Here is an 18,052-nt window from a genome sequence, read left to right as displayed (position 1 = left end):
CTCCGATATAAAAAATGGTTAGCAACATCTTTGCAACAAGTGTGAACTTACTTGTCAAACCTGATATACTTTCTAAATACTAGAATTTAGAGCATTTTAATTCTGATTACTCTCTCTAGAGTTAGAATATGCGTATTAGTACTATCTAGTGTTTTTTCCCACATTCATCATCACCATTTTACTTTTTAATAAAGTTAATGGCTTTATTCCTATAGTTATTATTTTCTTTGCCTATCATTATTACTTCCATCTCACTTCTTTTTCTGATTGTGATGTCTTTTAGAAGTTCTTTTGTGAAGGGTCTATTGGAGGCAAACTGTCAATCATTGTCTTAAAGCATTTTTACTTGATGCTCATCCTTGAGTTATAATTTACTTGCATGTGGTATCTGAGATTGATAAGTATTTTCTGCTGATTTCTGCCTTCTGCTGATTTCTGTGGTTGCTAAGTGACATTCTTTAGTAGGTAATCCGTCTCTGGTTGCATTTAAGATTTTCCATTGATCATGCCCTTTTGAAATTTCACTACAATTGTCATGGTATCTTTTGGTTTTCCTATTTGGGATTTCTTATACTTCTTGAATCTGAGAATTTTGTTGCTTTTTATCGGTTTTAGAACATTTTTATCTGTGGTATTTTTAAATTTTGGTTTGATACCATTCTTTCTTTTTTCTACTTCAGGAAATTCTATAAAGATATATAGAATGTTGAACCCTTTCATGTTATAAAAATGTGTCTCTTAACATTTGTATATTCATCTCTTTGTCTCTTTATACCTTATCATCTGTAATTTCTTCCAATATGTGTTTTAGTTTTCTAATTCCCTTTCAGCGAGGTTTCATTTGCTGTTTAACTAATCCATTGAGTTTTTAATTTCAATCATATTTTTAATTCTCATGAATTTTATTTGGTTCCTTTATAAATCTGCCAAGTCCTTTTTCAGCAACAGCTTTTCTCAAGGACTTAATTTTCTTTCTATGTCTTTATCACCTTAATGTTTTTATAATTACTATTTGACAATTTTATTTAAAGTTATTGTTTTTCTGTTGTTGAATGTTGTTGGATTTTTTCCTTTACGTGTTTTGTAATATTTATTGAGAAGTCATTTTGTTGGGACTCAATCTATGGAAATCCTAGAAGGCCTAGTTTGAGGATGTGTCTCTTTAGAGAGAGCGGTATTTATTTCTGCCAAATGTCTCAGAGCTACTAACAATTCGGAAGCTCTTTGCACCAAATGTATCAAATCCAATTACTACAGTAATAAATTCAAATTGGATTCCACAAACAATTAAAATTCAAATCCTAATCCACATGATAGCTAGTTTTGGTTACAGAGTCTTTGGGAAATTGTTTTTTCATCCAAGGCTAGGTATCTTAACTTTTTTCTTGCCAGTAGGTAGGTTTTTTTCTTTTTAATCTCTCTCTTAATCCCGGATTTCTCTCTCTCTTTTTCTAACTCAGTTATGGCTCCCAGTTTCATACATACCTAATGACTTTTTCTGTCTCTGAATGGCCAGGAAAACCTGAACCTATGTGTTATGAAATGCAGCAACCATCCCCACTACTTCCCCATCCGAGCAACTAGAGCATGAACACCTTATTTATATGAGTGTGCATTTACAAGGATTGGGGCCCTCGACATTTTCCTTACTTCCTTGAAATCTCAGTTGTTTTTTTAAAATGCATTTGTTTGAGAGAATAGAAAAGTGGTTGCCAGAAGCTTGGGATGGGAGGAGTAAAGAGAAGTTGGTAAAAATGTACAAACTTTCAGCTATAAGGTGAATAAGGTCTGAGGATATAATGTCAAACATGGTGACTATAGTTGATAACACTGTATTGTATAATTGAAATTTATTACGAGAGTGGAACTTAGATATTTTCTCTCTCTCTTTCTCTCTCTCTTTCTCTCTCTTTCTCTCTCTCTCTCTCTCTCTCTCTCTCTCTCTCTCTTGCACAATAAATATGTGAAGTAACAGTTGAGTTAATTAGATAGGAGAGTCCTTTCACAATGTGTATGTGTATCAAATCACCACAATATACACTTTAAATCTTACTATTTTATATGTCAACTATATCTTGATAAAGCTGAAATTTAAAAAATTTAAAGAATATTTTGAAAATGTTTGTTTTAGCACTCACTGATGTTTTATATCTAGGGGATTTCCAGATTTTCTAGTCTACCATTTTTTCTAGAAATAGAAGCCAAGGTGGGTTTATTGATCTTTCCCAGGAATCCTGTAACTTTAGAAAGAATCCAGTTCAGTTCAGGAAGCAATTATTGAGTACCTTCTATGTACCTATTTTCTCACCATTCTTCTGCAACTATCAATTAAAATGATCCCATTATATCAAAGGTATCAACGGATAAATTATATAGTACTTTAGATAAAATTCCTATTTTTAGACAACATTCCAGCACTTAAACCCCTGCTTCTATAATGGATGGATACATTATCATTATTAATACCAAAAGAACAACAAAAAAATGTAATGGAAGAGTTACATCAAAATTCACAGTTTTCAAAATTGTATATTTCTTTTCTTTGTGTTTAGATTTTCTTCTACCTCAGTTTAAGAGATGTGGTGATATGTGGTCAGGTTTGTCACTCCTGGAGGCTGATGACACAAACAAGCTCATTGTGGAATGGTGTAAGTAGACACTAACTGCGTGAAGCTATGTCTTTTCCATCACGTGCCACGTAACAATGGGGATGGGTTGTGAGACATGCGTGGCCAGGCGATTTTGTGTTTTGGCGCAACCTCATAGGGCGCACTGACACGAATCTATACGGTATCGCTGACTATAGGCCTGGGTTATATATTGTAGCCCTTTGCTCTTAGGCTATGAACCTGTATGACATGTTACTGTAGAAAACAACACGAAATTAAATCAAGCACAAGAGAAGATGATGCAATCCAGAGAGGGGGTAAACACGAGATGTGAGGCTGCTGCTGGCATCACGTGGCTGCTGTTTTACAACAAACTTACTTTTTTATAAGTAGAAAGAGTACACTCTAAAATAATGATAAAAAGTATAGTGTAGTAAACACATAAACCAATAACAAGTCATTTATTATCAAGTATTATGTACTATATATAATTGTACATGCTAATGCTACACTTTTACACAACTGGAAGCACAGCAGGTTTCTTTACACCAGCATCACCACAAACACAGGAGTCATGAGTTGTGCTAAGATGTTACAATGGCTACGACATCACTAGGCGATAGCAAGTGTTCAGCTCCATTATAAGCTTATGGGACCATCTTCATATATGTGGTCTATCATTCACCAAAACGCAGTGCATGACTCTATTTTAGTTCTTAAAGGAGAGGGACTGTTGTTAAGCCAAATATAATCATGACTACCTTCTTCCCCATGCCCCACTCTGTGGTCACCAAGAGTAGGTGCACTTGTTTCTCTTTTGTGCAGACACAAGCCTACAAGATGAGATAAAAAGATAATGTTATTTTAACAGGTAAGTTATTAGTATCTTCTTATTTAAATGGTAGAAATAAAGTGAGTATTATTTTTGGATTGAATCAAAGCTCCATTGTATATGTTAGGCTTACCAGAGATAAATTGAAAAATGCAAGTAAAGTCCTGAGTGTAGTCTGTATGTAAGCAGTGGGCAATAAATACTAGCCACTATTTTAGTTCAAAAAACATAATAAAGCAGCCCAAAATATGGAGTAAAGGAAGAAACAACTGAGCATGAAAGAGGGCTAAAATACTCAATGTGTAAACAAAGTTTATTTGATAATCTTAGTGTGTTTGCATGCACATAGACACACATACACTTAGCATTTTCTCGTATGAGCTTCTAGGCTGGTACCTCTGTACTATTCTTGTATTATACTAGTTTGATACTGTTCTTGTAACCTAGAATTTGCCTGTTTTTCTCGTTCCAAAGAGACACTGGGGATGGGTCTCAGCCAACAACCAAAAATAAGCATGTATTTTTGTCATCCCTGATGACAGCTCTTTTCACAGATGATACTTTTTTCCCCCTTCTTCCACCTCCTCCCTCTGCCATCCATTGGTTGCTCTTCCAAATTATAAATTATGTAAAAGCCATTGTAAACTGCACACTTTAAATTGTCTTTCCCATAGTCAAGGATTCAATATGTTCTGTGCTCATAAAACAAAAAGCAGAAACTCATTAATAATCAACCCAGGTTGCATTGACATTGAAGTCTTGGGGCTCACCTGGGATGATGGGGGTATCCAGGCCACCGCAAGACAATTGACCAGGTTGGCGTTGGGTGGATGTGAGCCCCCCACCCTCATGGCTGTCAACATGCACTGGAAATTTTGAATCTGTTTGTAATTAAATCCAGGAATGACCACAAAAAAGAAAATCTGTTCATAATTAAAATTGGGACTGACCATGAAAAACAACAACGCCCCCCCAAAATGAGTGATGTGATAAATTTTAGTCCTTGATGCTTTAAAAATATTTTTAAAAGTTTACATGCAAAAGATCTTTTCATTTCTTAATGTCTTTTGTTTTCTCTTTTTAGATTGATTTTTCCTCAGTAAAAGATATGATCACAGATAAATATATAGTGTCAGCTTTGCAAAGGTGGCGTCTAAATGTGCTGCGCTTGAATTTTCATGGTTGTCTTCTCCGATTGAAAACTTTGAAATCTGTCAGTAAGTATGTTAATTACAACTGTTTGTCTTGCTTTCCTGTGTTTTAATTAAACGAATATGAAGAAAAGTAAAAATAGAATGGAAACTTCAGTTACAGTTTTAGGCCATAAGAATGCCAATCAAAATCATCTAAAAAGCTTGTAATGTAGTCAGCTTTTACTGGATCGTATACTCAGGGAGCTAGTTCTTTGTTCATTCTAATTGACCACTTTTTTTTCTTTTTGTCTAGCATTTGTCTATCTATGTATCATCAATTTATCTCCTAAAATATATATATATATATCTCATTTTTAAAATTCTAATGATATACAGTAAAAGCAAAAACCTCCCTTTGTTTCCCTCAAACTCATTCACTTACTCAAAGGTACTCAATATTATCAGTTTTGTAACTGTTTTTCTAAAATATATTTACATATATGTAATTAAAACTACACAATTAAAAATTTCAACATAAAAGGGACCATATTGCTTTACATCTTGGAATTTTTTCCATGTCAGTACATATAGATCTACTAAATTGTTTTTAAATACTTAAAATTATTTTCCATAGTATGGATGTATCATAAAGTTTTTAAATTTCTTTCTACTGATGGGCATTGAAGTTATGTCCAATTTTTTTCCAAACTGCTTTGTACTTTCATTGTAATATTTGTTTTTAACTATCTTAGTAAGGCTGCTATAATAAAGTTTCACAGACTTGGTGTCTTAGTACAAACAACAGAAACGTATTTCTCCCAGTCTGGAGACTGGAAGTTTGATATCAGGATGCCAGCATGGTAAGCTTCTGGGGAGGGCCCTCTTCACAGTTGCAGACGGCCTATTTCCTGTTATGTCCTCAACTGACAGAGAGAGGGTGAGAGAGCTCTCTGGGTTTCCCTGTAAAAAGGCGCTAATCCTATTCATAAGATCACCATCCTCATGGCCTATTACTTCTTGGAGGCCCTACCTCCTAATACCATCACTTTGGGGGTTAGGAGTTCAACATATGAATTTTGGGGGGACGAAAACATTCAGTCCATTGCATTAATCCATATATCCTTTGAGGTGCATTTTATACTGTCGAGACATATTTCTGGAAATGAGAGAAAAAAATTTCAGAAAGTGTACATCCATATTGATTTTACATGATCAGAAATAATGCCCTAAACATATGTAAATATCAACATAAATGAATCTACAGATATTGATGGATGTAAGCAAGTTGCAGAATGGTATATATAATCGAATACCATTTGTACACAATTTCTCAATGTGCAAAATAATAATACTTTATATTTTGGAATAATTTTAATAATGTACATATTTAAAGACACACACACACACACACACACACAAAGCAAAATATGAAAAGCATGCATGGGAATGAAAAACTCCAAATGCAAGACAATGGTTACCTCTGAGTTGGAGAGAGTTGAATGAAATGGGGAACAGGCTCAGAAGGAGTGTCAACTTTTTCTGTATTTTTTTATTGAAAAAAGAAATAAAATATACAAAATGGATTAATTCTGATTGTTTATTGCTGGTGCTGACGAAAGATATATAATGAAGTATTAAACTCTCTTCTTGATTTTATTGGTTTGTCTGTTGATTCTTTTAGGTTTTCTAGGTAGACTATCATATCATCTAAAAATATTAATAGTTTTATTTTCATTCATTTCTATTCTTATGTATTTTAGTTCTTATTTTCAATAGCAGGGATATGCGTCCATCTTGTCTTTTTCTTGACTCCGATTTTTCATATTTTTAATGAGAATAGTGTTAAGATTATTATATCTTAATTTCTCAGATACACTACATAGAGAGATATAATGTTATTCCCACTTTTATAGCAGTCATCTTCTGCACATTCTTCATTCAACCTGGTCATGTCTGCCTTTGGATTTTTAGGAACTGTTAATTTCTGATCCATTAAGACCATTCTGCTTTGTTTTCCAAGCATATTATAGGTTTTTGAAAAAAATGCTTATTTCTTGGAATTTGGACAGGAGAAGAAAGCTGAAACGTGTTTAGTATGCCATCTTGGAACAGTTTATTACTATTATAGTAATAAAAGTAAACAAAATAATTTGTTTAATGTATTAGTGACCAAAACACTATCCCCCCATATATATCCATATATATAGAGTGAATATATATATAGAATACATACAGAATACATATTCTATATCTATATATATAAAAATATATAAAAATATATATACTATTAAAGAAATTTATGGTTTTTAGAAAAAATAGATTCAAGATGTTACATTCGAGGTTTTGGTTTGACCTAACATTTTTATGATAGCAATGGTGGTTGAACAGTAAAATGAGTTTCTAAGAAATGGCAGAACTTGTATCTCTGGAAACTTCAATTTATTTATTGAGATAAAATTCACACAATTAAAAATTTTAAATTTTGAGTATCTAAAGAGTAAAATTTAGTTTTTATTGTATTCACAATGTTGTACAGCCATCATCACTATCTAATTCCAAAACATTTTCATCATCCCCCTCCCCATAACCCATATCTATTCTACCTTTTATTTCTTTACTTGCCTACTTGCTCAGGCCAGAACTTCCAATATAGTCTTGAATAAAAATGGTGAGAGCAGACATCCTTGTCTTGTTCCTGATCTAGAAGGAAAGTTTCCAGTCTCTCACCATTAAGTAAGATGTTAATTGCAGGTTTTTCTTAGATGCCATTTATTGGGTTGATGAAGTTTCCTCAAATTCCTAGTTTGCTTGTTTGTTTGTTTTTATCATAAAGGGTGTTGAATACTGTAAAATTCTTTCTCTGCATTAACTGACAACTTTTTAAGTTCTATTAAATATAATGTATTGCACTGACTTATTTTTGTATGTTGAACTGTTCTTGCTTTCTTGGGATCAATCTCATTTGTTCATAGTGTATAATCCTTGTAATATGTTGCTATATTCTGTTTGCTAATATTTTCTTGATGCTTTTTTTCATGTATATTTAAAAGGAATATTGGTCTGTAGTATTCTTTTTTGTGATGTCTTTGTCTGAAGTTGTTATCAGGATAATACTAGCTTCATAGAATGAGTTAAGAGGTGTTTTCTCCTGTTTTTTGGAAGAATTTGAAAAGGATCAGTGATAATTATCCTTTAAATGTTTAGGAGAATTTGCCGGTGAGGCCATGTAGTCCTAGGTTTTTCTTTTTTGGAGATTTTTGATTGCTGATTTAATATCTTTACCTGTTATAGATCTATTCAGATTTTCTGTTTATTCTTCAGTCAAGTTTGGTACTTGGTATGTTCTAGGAATTTGTCACTTCTGAGTAGGTAATATAATTTCAATAATCAATTGTTGGGGTTCATAGTATTCTTTTTTTATTAGTTTCACATGTATAAAACAACATAGTGATTAGACATTTATATACCTCACAAAGTGGTAACCCCAATAAAGTCTGTTACCCATCTGACATTATAACTAGTTATTATAATATTATTTACTACATTACCTATACTGTACTTTATTTCCTCATGACTAATTTTTAGTTATAGTTAACAGTCAATATTATTTTATATTATTTTCAGGTGTACAGCATATTGGTTAGATATTTATATAATTTATGAAGTGATCTCCCCAGTAAGTCTAGTACCCTTTTGACACTATACATAGGTTTAAAAATATTATTCACTACATTATAACATTCTTTTATAATCCATTTTATTCCTTTAAAGCAAATAGTAAAGTATGAACTTTCTGATTTTAGAAATTTTAGTCTTCCCTCTTGGTTTTTGGTCAGTTTAGCTAAAGGTTTGTCAATTTGTTGATCATTTCAAACAACAAACTTTTTACTTTTTTAAATTGTAGTAAAATATACATAACATAAAAATGACCATATTAACCACTTTTAACCATTTTAAGTGTACAGTTCTGTGGCATTAAATACATTCACACTGTAGTGCAACCATCATCACCATCCATCTCCAGAACTTTTTCTCTGAAACTCTGAACCATTCAGCACTAACTCTGTATATCCCCTCCCTCCAGCCTGCCAACCACTGTTTTACTTTCTACCTTTATGGATTTGAATACTCTGGACACCTCTTATGCATGGAATCATATAACATTTGCCCTTTTGTGACTGGCTAACTTCACTTAGTGTAATGTCTTCAGAGTTCACCCCAGTTGTAGTATTTCTCAGAATTTCCTTACTTTTAGAAATGGATAAATTCCCAGAAATGTACAATCTTCCAAGATTGAATCAGGAAGAAACAAAAAATATGAACAGACTGATAACTACTAACAGAATCGAACCAGTAATCAAACACTCCCCCAAAATTAGTGTCTTAGACCAGATGGCTTCACAGGTGAATTTTAACAAACATTCAAAGAAAAATTAATACTTATCCCTCTCAAACTATTCCAAAAATTAAAGAGGAAGGAAGGCCCCCAAACTCATTTTATGAGGCCGGCATTACCCTGATAAGGAAAATTATAGCCAATATCCCTGATGAATATAAATGCAAAATTACTCAACAAAATGTTAGCAAACCAAATTCAGCAATACATTAAAAAGATCACACACTACGACCAACTGGGATTTATTCCTGGGATGCAAGGCTGTTTCAATATCTGCAAATCAATCAATGTGATATACCACATAAACAAAATGAAGGATAAAAATCATATGATTATATCAATAAATGTAGAAAAAGGATTTGACAAAGTTCAACAACCATTTATAATAAAATCTCTGAGCAAAATGGCAAGAGAGGGAACACACCTCAACATAATAAAAGTCATATATGACAAACCCACAGCTAACATACCCAACAGTGAAAAGCTCAACACTTTTTCTTTAAAATCAGGAACAAGACAAGGATGCCCACTTTCACTACTTTTATTCAACATAGTACTGGAAGTCCTAGCCACAGCAATCTGACAAGAAAAAGAACGAAAAGGCATGCAAATGTGAAAGAAAGAAGTAAAATTGTCATTATTTGCAGATGACATGATACAACATGTAGAGAACCCCAAAGATTCCATCCAAAAAAACTAGTAGACCTGATAAATGATTTTAGAAGGATTCAAAATTAATATTCAGAAATTGTTTGTATTTTACATATCAACAAACTATCAAAAAGAGAAATTAAGAAAACAATCCCACTTACAATTGCATCAAAAAAATAATAAAATATTTAGGAATAAATGTAACCAAGGAATTAAAAGACCTGTATTCAGAAAATTAGAAGACATTGAAGAGAGAAATTAAGAAGATACAAATAAATGGAAACATACACCATGCTTATGGATACAAAAAATTAATATAGTTAAAATGTCCATACTACACAAAACAGTGTATAGATTCAATGCAACCCTATCAAAATGCCAATGACATTTTTCATAGGACTAGAACAAATAATACTGGAATTTATATGGAACCATAAAAGACCCCTAATAGCCATGGCAATCCTGAGAAAGAAGAACAAAGCTGGAGGTACCACTCTCCCTGATATCAAATTATACTACAAGGCCATAGTAATCAAAACAGCATGGTATGGGCATAAAAACAGACACATACATCAATAGAGCAGAATAGAGAGCCCAGATATAAACCCATGCCTAACTGGTCATTTAATCTATGACAAAAGAAGCAAGAATTTACATTGGGGTAAAAGTATATTTTAAAAAATGGTGCTGGGGAAACTGGACAGATACACACAAAAAACAAATGAAACTGCACCACCTTCTCATGGAATATACAACAATAAACTAAAAATGGATTAAAGACTTAAATGTAAGACCCCAAACCATAAAACTCCTAGAAGAAAATATAGGAAGTAAACTCTCAGGCATAACTCTTAGTAATATTTTTACTGATATATCGCCTCAGGCAAGGGAAACAAAAGAAAAACAAATGGGACTACATCAAACTAAAAAGCTTTTTCACAGCAAAGTAAACCATCAACAAAATGAAAAGACATCCTACTGAACGAGAGAAGATATTTCCCAATGATGCATCTGAAAAGGGGTTAATATCCAAAATCTATTTAAAAAAAAAACACCTCATACAGCTCAACACCAAACAAGCAAACAATTCAATTAAAAAGTGGGCAGAGGACCTGAATAGACATTTCTCTAAAGAGAATATACAGGTGGCCAATAGACATATGACAAGATGCTCAACATCACTAATCATTAGAGAAATGCAAATAACAACCACAATGAGATATCACCTCACACCTACCAGGATGGCTATCATCAATAAATCAACAAACAATTGTTGGCGAGGATATAGAGAAAAGGGAACCTTTGTGCACTTTTGCTGGGATTGCAAATTGTTGTAGTTACTATGGAAAACAGTGTGGAGGTTCCTCCAAAGATTAAAAGTAGAACTACCTTATGACCCAGCAATTCTACTTCTGGATATTTATCCAAAATATCCACAACACTAATTTAAAAAGATATATGCACCCCTATATTCATTGCAGTTCTATTTACAATAGCTAAAATATGGAAGCAACCTAAGTGTCCATTGATTGATGAATGAATAAAGAAGTTGTGCAGGGGCAGCCGAATGGCTCAGTTGGTTAGAGCGTGAGCTCTGAACAACAGTGTTGCCAGTTCGATTCCCACATGGGCCAGTGAGCTGCACCCTCCACAATTAGACTGAAGACAACGAGTTGCCACTAAGTTGCTGGAGGGGCAGCCGGATGGCTCAATTGGTTAGAGCACAAACTCTTAATAACAAGGTTGCCGGTTCAATTTCCCCAAAGGATGGTGGGCTGCACCCCCTGCAACTAAAGATTGAAGACTGCGACTGAGCTGCACCCTCCACAACTAGATTGAAGGACAATAAGTTGGAGCTAATGGGCCCTGGAGAAACACACTGTTCCTCAATATTCCCCAATTAAAAAAATAAAATAAATTAGTGTCTGTTGCTTTTAAGTAACTTAAAAAAAAAGTGGTGCATATACACAATTCAATATCACTCAGCCATAAAAAAAGAATAAAATCTTGCCATTTGCGACAACATGGATGGGCCTAGAGGATATTTTACTAAGTGAAATAAGTCAGAAAGAGAAAGAGAAATGCCATATTATTTCACTGATATGGGAGATCTGAAAAACAAAATAAATGAACAAAAAAACCAGAAACAAACTCATAAATACAGAGAGCAAATTTATGGTTGCCAGGAAAGGGGAGGTTGGGAGGATGGATAAAAAAGTTGAAAGGGATTATAAAGTACAAATTACCAGTTATGGAAATAGGTACAGGAATATACAACATAGGGAATATAGTCAGTATTGTAATAACCAAGCATGGTTTCAGATGGATACTAGACTTACCAGGATGATCACTTCATAAGGTATATAAATGTCCAATCACTATGTTGTACACCTGAATCAAATATAATGTTGTATGTCAACTATAATTGGAAAGTAAATTTTTTTAAATGAGGATTTTTCTTACCCTGAAAAAAAAAGAACAAATGAGCAAAGAGCAAGAAAACAAAAAACAAGAGAAAAAAAACCCAAAAAACTTTTTAAGAGCGAATAATACTCCATTGGATATATATACCACAGTTTATTTATCCATCACTGACCATTTAGGTTGCTTCCACTTTTGGCTATTGTGAACAATGCTGCTATGAATATGGGTGTTCAACCAACTTATATTTTCATTGATTCTGTCTATTGTTTTCTATTTTTTAGTTTATTTCCACCCCAGTCTTTATTATTCTGCTTACTTTGGGTTTTATTGCTCTTCTTTTTCTAGTTTCTTAAGATGTAAGTCTATTGATTTAAGGTATATCTTCTTTTTAAATATAGGCATTTACAGTTATAAATTTCCCTAGATTTTTAAAAAACTTTTCTGGATTTGTTACTTGCTTCAAAGTAAAAATTTTCCTGATGCCTAAGCACAAAGTCCACTGGGAAGTTCAGAATGGTGAGGAAATGGGAATCATGAAGTTGCAATTTGTGTAGGGAATACATAGGGGGTCAAATAATCAAAATACCTAAGTCAAATTCTATACTATGCAATGGGCATATTGACCATTTGTTCATTATATCAGATAGTGATATATCTTAAATGTATCATATATTTTGTATTTGTATCTGAGGTTCAAGATAGCCTAAAAATATTTTCTTACTTTAAATTTTTTGATATCGTTTAAAAATATTTTACTTTGTATTTATTTGGAAATGTAATTCTTAGTAGAATTACATTTGTCTTTATCATAGAAACAATTAAGCATGCAAGCCTGAGTAGACCTTGATTTTTTAAAGGAAGTAAATATAATACCTATCTCATCATTGTGATATTTTTTATTTGCCAAAGATTATTTAATAAAATCAGTTTGTATTCCAGCAACCATGAATATATCAAATATAAAAAGCCAATCTCAGCGATGTTTCAGGTTTTTAATTTTCCCCCACAGCTAAGGTCAGTTCATCTGTTGGGGTGTCTAGAATTACACACATTTCTGGAAAGAAGTTTGGTTTTCTGCTTGTTAGATTGAAGATAAATATTGGCTGATCTTTTGGGCTGTTTAGCTGAATGGCCTCAACAAGCGTTGTACTTGTAATCCGTATGTTTTCAACAACTTTAGAAGAATGAACTTTAAAATGTTATCTTAAAATGTTTAAAAGGAAAATGAGAGCAGGGCAGGGAAATGCTTGTTAAAATATTGTGAGAGTTAAGTGTGCAGTATGTGTTGACCTCAAAAAGATAAAACAGCCATTTATTTTGCCAGCAGAATGTGTTTTTCAGGAACAGCAGAGAATTGCAATTCGGGACAATCAAGCTATGGAGAGCCACAGGCAAGTCCAAAGAGACAAAGAGAAGGTTACCTTCTATTAGGTTTTTAGAAGGAAATTGGAGAGTGTTGTTTTGAACACAAGTTCAAAAAGAACAAGAGTTCGAGGTTGTGGCAGTTTCTCATTGGCTATTAGTGTGTTGTTGCTGGGCCAAGAGGGATCTGCCTTCCTTTTTCTAAAAGCAAGAGAAGGAATTTCTGCGTGAAAAATGTCCTTCCTTGTCAGAATAATTCTTATCTTCCTTCTTCTGGGTTTTCTGGGCTGTGATCAGTGGTATATGTGTGAGAGCACCCCCTTCTGAACCTCGTTTTAACTGAAGTTTCCTTTATTTATTTTCACAAGTATATGTACGCTAAAACGCTTGAGCAAACATTTGGCAAGGGCACAGAGAGTGATTTCTAAGTTCAGCAGCCGTGTTGGGTCTGAGGAAGACAGATATAGTAGGGATGGAAAGCCCCACTTGACTGTTGGCAGTTTTTCTCCACCCACTCAACCACTGACAAGATGAGAGCAATTCAGTAGAAGCTTTGACTTGTGAATACCTCTAGGATTACATGTTTATGTTTCCAGAATTCATAGGATACAATACTGAAAATCTTTTGAACATAATTTGTGAACTAATTTTCTAGTTTGCCCACCACCACGTGAGTTATTATTACTAATTTTAGCATTGATACTAATTTGTTAGTCACATATTATATCCCCTTCCACTCATCAGCACCCCACCTCCTGCAGAAAGGAGCCTCGATGTATCACAGAATTTAGGCAAATAGAGTCTCATTATTGAATTGCTTCTATTTGTCAGAGTAGGAGACTTGTTCAGATTTCTCAGAAACAGACATTAATTGATCCAGGGTGTAAGCTCCAGAGGAGGGAATGGTTAGTAAATGAAAAATCTGAACTGTTGAATGTTGAATCTTTCCCAATAACCAGGCATTAGGTCAGAGCTGACTCAGTTTTAGGACTCAGGAGACCTCAGCTTTCAGTAAATTTTATTTACTTCAGAAAAATCAGAGAATCCTATGATTAGCAGGAAAGTTTAAAAAAGAAAAAAGAAAAAAAAAGAAAAACTTAAGTATTTATCCAAATACATACATGTTCAATTATGTAGCTCTCAGGATTATCATATTTTTGACTACCATAAAATAACTTATTTTTTTAATCTCCTGAACTTCATTATCTATTGAACAAAAGGAAGGTCAAAAGTTATTAAACTAACAAGTAAGAAATTGGCAGAAGAGGAAGTACCTAATTGTTCATTTCATCATTGATCAACTATGCTTTCCTGAAAAAGTATAAGCTCTGGTACAAGAGGGGGCAAATCTTAAGTTTACAAAAATGTACTTCTATTTAAACCCTGGGAGATATTTGCAACTTCAACTTACTTACTTTTGGATGGTCTGGACCAAATTCTATTGCGATGTGTTCCAGAACTTTATTTTCAGTAGATCCCAGGGGCATGATACTGAATATGAAAATCAACCAATAAAATCCCTAACTAACCTCTCGTATTAAACTGGGGGGTAACTTGGAGCCTTTCTCTGAATCAGATTTAATCTCCTCATTTCTCTCCAGATCCCTCACATCCCCACTGCATGCTTTTGTCTCCTACTGAGGTCCCACCTAGGCTTTGTCCACCATCAACTTTTGGCTGTTTTGGGTCTTGTATCCTTAATATTCTACACTGAACACTCATGAACAATAAGTGAATTTACTCCATCTCTCTCAAAACACTTCACATTTAACAGCTGCCGTTAATACCTCATAGTGAAGATTTACATTGAGAACCAGTATCTCCAGTCTTTACCCCTGACCCAAACTGCTAGTAAAATGGGCAGAGTGGTTAGACCTTCACAATCCAGAGTCATTTCCTGAAACATCAGCTCTGGCAATACTTCCAGCTTCCTATTCTCTTGGTTTCCTATACATATTAAATAGATATTTTTTAGCTTTTTAAAATTTTTATTAAGGTATAATTGACATACAACATTATTAGTTTCAGGTGTATGACATAATGATTCAAATGTGCACACATTGCAAAGTGATCAAAACGGTAAGTCTAGTTAACATCTGTCACTATACACAGTCACAAAATTTTTTTGTCTTGTGATGAGAACTTTTAAGATACACTGTCTTAGCAACTTTCAAATATGTAATATGATGTTATTAACTATAATATAATCACCATAATGTACATCATATTGCCAGGACTTATTTGTTTTATAACCGGAAGTTTGTACCTTTTGTCCACCTTCACCCATTTCTTCCACCCCCCCATTCCCCTCCCCCAAACTCTGGCAACCACCAATCTGTTCTCTGTATCTATGCTCTCGATGGGTTTTGTCTTTGTCTGACTTATTTCACTAAACAAAATGCCATCAATGTCCATTCTAGTTGTTGCAAATGGCAATATTTTCTTCTTTTTTATGTCTGAGTAATATTCCTATATATATAGGAATATTATATATAGATATATCACATATATATAACATATATATAGATAGATAGATAGATAGATAGATAGATAGATAGATAGATGGATGGATAGATAATCACATTTTCTTTATCCATTCATCTGTTGATGGACACTTAAATTATTTCCATATCTTGGCTATTGTAGATAATGCTGCAATGAACATGGGGGTGCATATATCTTTTCAAGTTAGTGTTTTCATTTCTTTACATTTCATTTCTTTGACATATATATATACATATCTTATATACATATATAAGATATGATATGTATGATATATATCTTTGAGATATATACATATATATACATACATATATATACATATATATGTATATATGTGTATATATATATATGTATATATATATATATATATATATATATATATATATATATATATATCAAGGAATAGGTTGTTGGACCATATGGTAGTTCTAGTTTTAAGTTTTTGAGGAACCTCCACACTGTTTTCCATAGTGGCTGCACCAATGTACATTTCCTTCAACAATGCACAAGGGTTCTCTTTCTTCACATCCTCACCAACATTTGTTATTTCTTGTCTTCTAGCAGGTGTGAAGTGATATCTCATTTTGATTTGCATTCTCTCGATGATTAGTGATGTTGAGCATCTTTTCATGTACTTGTAGGCCATCTGTATGTCTCCTTTAGAAAATGTCTATTCTGCCCATTTTTTAATGGGATTGTTTCTTTTTTCTTTTTGCTATTGAGTGTATGAGTTTTTCATATATTTTGAATACTAACCTCGTATCAGATATGTGATTTGGAAGTATTTTCTCCCATTCAGTAAGTTCCCTTTTCATTTTGTTGATTGTTTCCTGTGCTGTTCAGCTTTTTTAGTTTGATATATTCTCACTGTTTATTTTTCTTTTTGTTACTTTTACTTTCAGTGTCAGATTTAAAAAAAAATGTTGCTGAGACTATGTCAAGATTTACCACCTATGTTGTCTTCTAGGAGTTTTATGGTTTCGGGTCTTACATTAAAGTCTTTAATCCATATTGAGTTAATTGTTCTATATGGTATACAACACTGGTCCAGTTTCATTCTTTTGCCTGTTGCTATCCAGTTTTCTCAACACATTTTTTTTTTTCTCAACACATTTTTTAAAAGACACTGTCCTTTCCCCACTGAATATTCTAGGCTCCTTTGTCATAAATTAATTGAACATATGTGAGTGGATTTATTTCTGGGCTTTCTATTCTGTTTCATTAATCTATGTGCTTGTTTTTATGGTTTTGATTATTATGTCTTTGTAATATAGTTTGAAATCAGGGAGTGTGATGCCTCCAGCTTTGTTGTTCTTCCTCAAAATTACTTTGGATTTCAGTGTATTTTGTGGTTCTATACAAATTTTTAGATTGTCCTCTTTTTGTGAAAAATGTTATTGGAATGTTAATAGGGATTGCATTGAATCTGTATATTTTAGGGGGCAGTATGGACATTTTCATAATATGCAATCCTTCCAATCCAGGAACACTGAATATCTTTCCATTTATTTGTTGTTTTTAGTGTACAGGTCTTTTACCTCCTTGGTTAAATTTATTCCTAGGTGTTTTATTTTTTGATTCAATTGCAAATGGAAATGTTTCCTTAATTTCTCTTACTGAATAGTTTTTTATTAATGTATAAAAAAGCAACATATTTCTATATATTGATTTTGTATCCTGCCACTTGACCGAATTAATTTAGTTCTCAGAAGTTTTTAGTGGAGACTTTAGGGTTTCCTATATACAATATCATGTCATCTGCATGACACAACCATTTTACTTCTTCCTTTCCAATTCTGATGCCTTTTATTTCTTTTACTTGCTTAATTGCCCTGACCAGGAGAATGGACATCTTTGTCTTGTTCCTGATCTTAGAGGAAAAGCTTTCAGGTTTCTAAAACCATTGGGTATGATGTTGGCTATGGGCTTGTCATATATGACCTTTATTATGTTGAGGTACATTCTCTCTATACCCACTTTTCTGAGAGTTTTTTTTTATCATAACTGGATGTTGAATTTTGTCAAATGCTTTTTCAGCACCTGAGATCGATCATAGGATTTTTTTTTTTTTTTGATCATAGGATTTTTAACCTCTGTTTTGTTAATGTGGTGTTTCATTTTGATTGATTTTTGGATGTTGAAC

General features: G+C 33.1%; 1 protein-coding gene across 1 annotated transcript in view; it reads left to right on the top strand.

Moving 5' to 3' along the window:
- Positions 1-18,052, top strand: part of FBXL13 (F-box and leucine rich repeat protein 13) — a 201,019-nt gene that overhangs the window by 66,332 nt on the left and 116,635 nt on the right. Inside the window, exons 8-9 of the mRNA XM_081079549.1 lie at positions 2,553-2,648; positions 4,526-4,658. Of these exons, the coding sequence (XP_080935675.1) occupies positions 2,553-2,648; positions 4,526-4,658 (229 nt within the window). The remainder of the gene's footprint in view (positions 1-2,552; positions 2,649-4,525; positions 4,659-18,052) is intronic.

The sequence above is a fragment of the Rhinolophus hipposideros genome (assembly GCF_964194185.1).
Source record: "Rhinolophus hipposideros genome assembly, chromosome: 18".
Classification (NCBI taxonomy): Eukaryota; Metazoa; Chordata; class Mammalia; order Chiroptera; family Rhinolophidae; genus Rhinolophus; species Rhinolophus hipposideros.
The sequence above is the reverse complement of the archived record's forward strand: the minus strand, read 5'-3'. Positions and strand labels throughout refer to the sequence as shown.